At 41.0% G+C, this 3,036-nt stretch overlaps 1 protein-coding gene across 1 annotated transcript in view; it reads left to right on the top strand.

Annotated features, from left to right (window-relative positions):
* The first annotated feature begins 2,647 nt into the window (after nucleotides 1-2,647).
* Nucleotides 2,648-3,036, top strand: part of LOC125028935 — a 28,365-nt gene continuing 27,976 nt past the window's right edge. The window contains exon 1 of the mRNA XM_047618566.1: nucleotides 2,648-2,836. Coding sequence (XP_047474522.1) covers nucleotides 2,746-2,836 — 91 coding nt within the window. The 5' untranslated portion in view covers nucleotides 2,648-2,745. The remainder of the gene's footprint in view (nucleotides 2,837-3,036) is intronic.

The following is a 3,036-nucleotide window of genomic DNA, read 5'->3' as shown; positions in this document are numbered from 1 at the left end:
ACTGATAACTAGTCACGCTAAGGTTAATTAAGCACGTGGCTGAACGCTTGTAAACACATTTACAACCATATGTGCATGGACATACGCTTAAATATCGAACGTACATTTAATTTTCCTGTACCATATTAATTGCATATATTTAAGCATTTATCCTTTTACCAAGAGATACCTGGTTTCACCCACTTTCCCTCTGTCTTTTCATGATAATTTTTTCTTCATCTTTTAAATCTCCCCCAAACAGTCAGCAATTTTCTCAATAATAATTGGACATGGTTGTTTATGTCCATCTTCTTCTGTAGGATATGTTTGGCCTCCTTCATCTGAGTTTTCGTTTCCTGCAACAAAGAAAAATTCACGTCATCCTTCCCCCGGCACTACGATTAGAGAAAGAGCAGGAAAAAAATGTCGTTTTTTGTCGCCCTTTTTATGTGGAGATGCACCCGACTCACGCAAAAACGCATTGGCAGAAAAACATGTGAAGATCGGTGGAAACTTCTACCTGACCCTGCTTGGATATCTAACTTCCCACCCACTACCCCCTTCACACCCTATTACTCCCCCTTTCCTCCTTCGCCCTCCCATCCCCTCCCCATCTCCTTTTCTCGCACTCCCTGCCCAATTCGTTGCCTCTCTACCTTACCTCCCCCTCCTTCCTCATCTCTACTCTCCCACTCCTCCCTCTGTGCCCTCCTCTCCCACTCCTTCTCCTTCTGTGCCCTCTTCTCCTTCTGTGTCCTCCTCTCCCCTCCCTCCTCCTCCTTCACAACCAATACTCCTCCTGTACCCTCCCCTCCCCTTCCTTCTCCACTTGCATCCTCCCCCTTCCTTCTTCTTGTTCTCCTGCACACTCCCCATCCCCTTCCTTTGCCTGTTATACCCTCATCTCCCCCTCCTTCTGCATGCTCTTCCATCCCATTGCCTTCATTCCTCTCCTTCACCTTTGCATACCCCTTCCCCTCCTTTGCCCTCTCCTTCACTCACTCACCTTTGTCTCACCCTACTTTTCCCCATTAGCACCTTTATCCTCCTCTCCTGTAGCTTCCCTCCCCTCCTCCACCTCTGCGTTCTGCTCTTCCCCATTCACCTCCTCTCCCCCATCCCTGTAATCTCCCTCTCTACCCCCCCCCCCTTCAGATTCTGGGCGGGGCTTTCGAAAACCCGTTTCGTTCAACATTTTGCTTTCCTTATTTCCAGACGCCAACCCTAAAATATTTTCCTTTCCATCGTGTTGGTAAAAAATCCCCAACGGAATTGTAAGGGAAGACGAACTAACAAATAGCAGAAGAAGAGGAGAGAGAAAAAAGGCGAAAACACCGCAGACACCTTGACCTCAGCCACCGGGTTATCTGGCAAACAATGTAGGCCAATATATAAACCAGTTGCATCTTTCTTCCTAGCACAACCGTACCTTACTCCGCGGAGTATAGATGTGCTCTGTCTCCTCCCTACTGTGCTTGTGCATGTGTGCTTGTTGCCGGAAGTAGTGCATTTTTTTTTTGGAAGAGGAAACGATCTTAGAGATAATTTTAACACGTGATATTTTCCATCTCGGCTGTTTGTACTATAGGTGTGTACTTGCTCGGATTTTCGTGTGATGTGAAGTCTGGAAAATATATGATATTTGGGTGTAAACGGTTAATATTGGTGACATCTTTATTGATGATGGTAAAATATTATAAATATGAAATTTACCAGAGATTCTGAATCGTCAGCCAGTTTAACGTTAATAGTTGTTTGCTAAATTTAACAAATCAGCTAACAATGATTGTAAAAATAACAACATAAAATTATTTTTTACAAAATAATCAGTAATGGTTACGACAACGGTCGTTATAGTGAAAAAAACTGTAATATGAAACTTGCTTATCCCAGAGTCACTGCAATTCTTGTAAGAACTAAGATAAAATTATTAATAAAAATCGTAATGATGCTAACGGTATCCTATATGTGAAGTAATACAAGCGTGTGGAATTATAACTTAACAATTCATGAATAAGTAACCGATGATAAAGTGATACCTTTTAGCAATACAGTCAACGGCTAACCTTACTTATTCAACAGAGACTACAGAAATTCCATTCAGAATCCGTGCCCAAAGCATTTCTGTACTACCATTATTAGTATTACTGTTTACAATTATATTACTATTAGCATCTGATTATGTTAATACTGATGTAATTACTGTGAAAAAACAATAGATCATCTGAGCTAATAATATTGTAATGGAAATGAAGGTAGTAGTAATCATAGTAACAGTGATAAATAATGATGGTAGTAATAGTAATAGAAACACTGAATGCGGGTATGCTGCTATACTTCCGCTACAAATAATAGCAATGGAGGGCAAAAGCATAGCCGTATTGTCAATTTCTGTTTAACTAGATGGCATAACAGTAATCATAATCTAGAGACAAGGAATGTTCATAACGTTTTAGAAATATAATTTAATGATATCAGTAGTATTACGATGACCGTTATTTCTATAAGCATCGTGTTATTACTGATATGGTAGGCCTACTTCTCTTTATAGCTGTTGATATTACAACTCATCATTACTGATACATTAAGACAATAGTGATCATCATGTTGTTGACCCACCATAACACTCAACCTTTTTTTTTTGACAGGATAAGGGGAAATCGGAAGACAATGGCATGATATGAAACGAAGTTAACCCGACAGAGGAAAAAACAAACACAAAATTTTGTTCACATGTTCAAAGACGTGGTGAAGTCGTGTTGAACAATGGCCTCGAAAATACAAAAGCGCTTGCAGTTGTCAGCAGCGGTGATTGCCTTCGTGCTTGCGAGAGAGGCCGTCTGCTTCAGCGTGGGAGGTAAGTACGGTCCTCCTGAATGGGATTTCCTTGAGCGATTTGAAGTGGGGTTTATCTTAATCATGCGTTTTCGTCTTGGTTTTAGCAACGTGGATATTCTGTTCCGGATACCATGTAACTAATTTGCATTACTTCACTTCCCTGTACCGGTTTTGAGCAAACTATCTGAGAGGGCAGACCGGCACGTTTTTTTTTCTTTT

The sequence above is a fragment of the Penaeus chinensis genome, chromosome 9 (genome assembly GCF_019202785.1).
Source record: "Penaeus chinensis breed Huanghai No. 1 chromosome 9, ASM1920278v2, whole genome shotgun sequence".
NCBI classification, from domain to species: Eukaryota; Metazoa; Arthropoda; class Malacostraca; order Decapoda; family Penaeidae; genus Penaeus; species Penaeus chinensis.
This window is presented reverse-complemented; position numbering and strand designations above follow the sequence as displayed.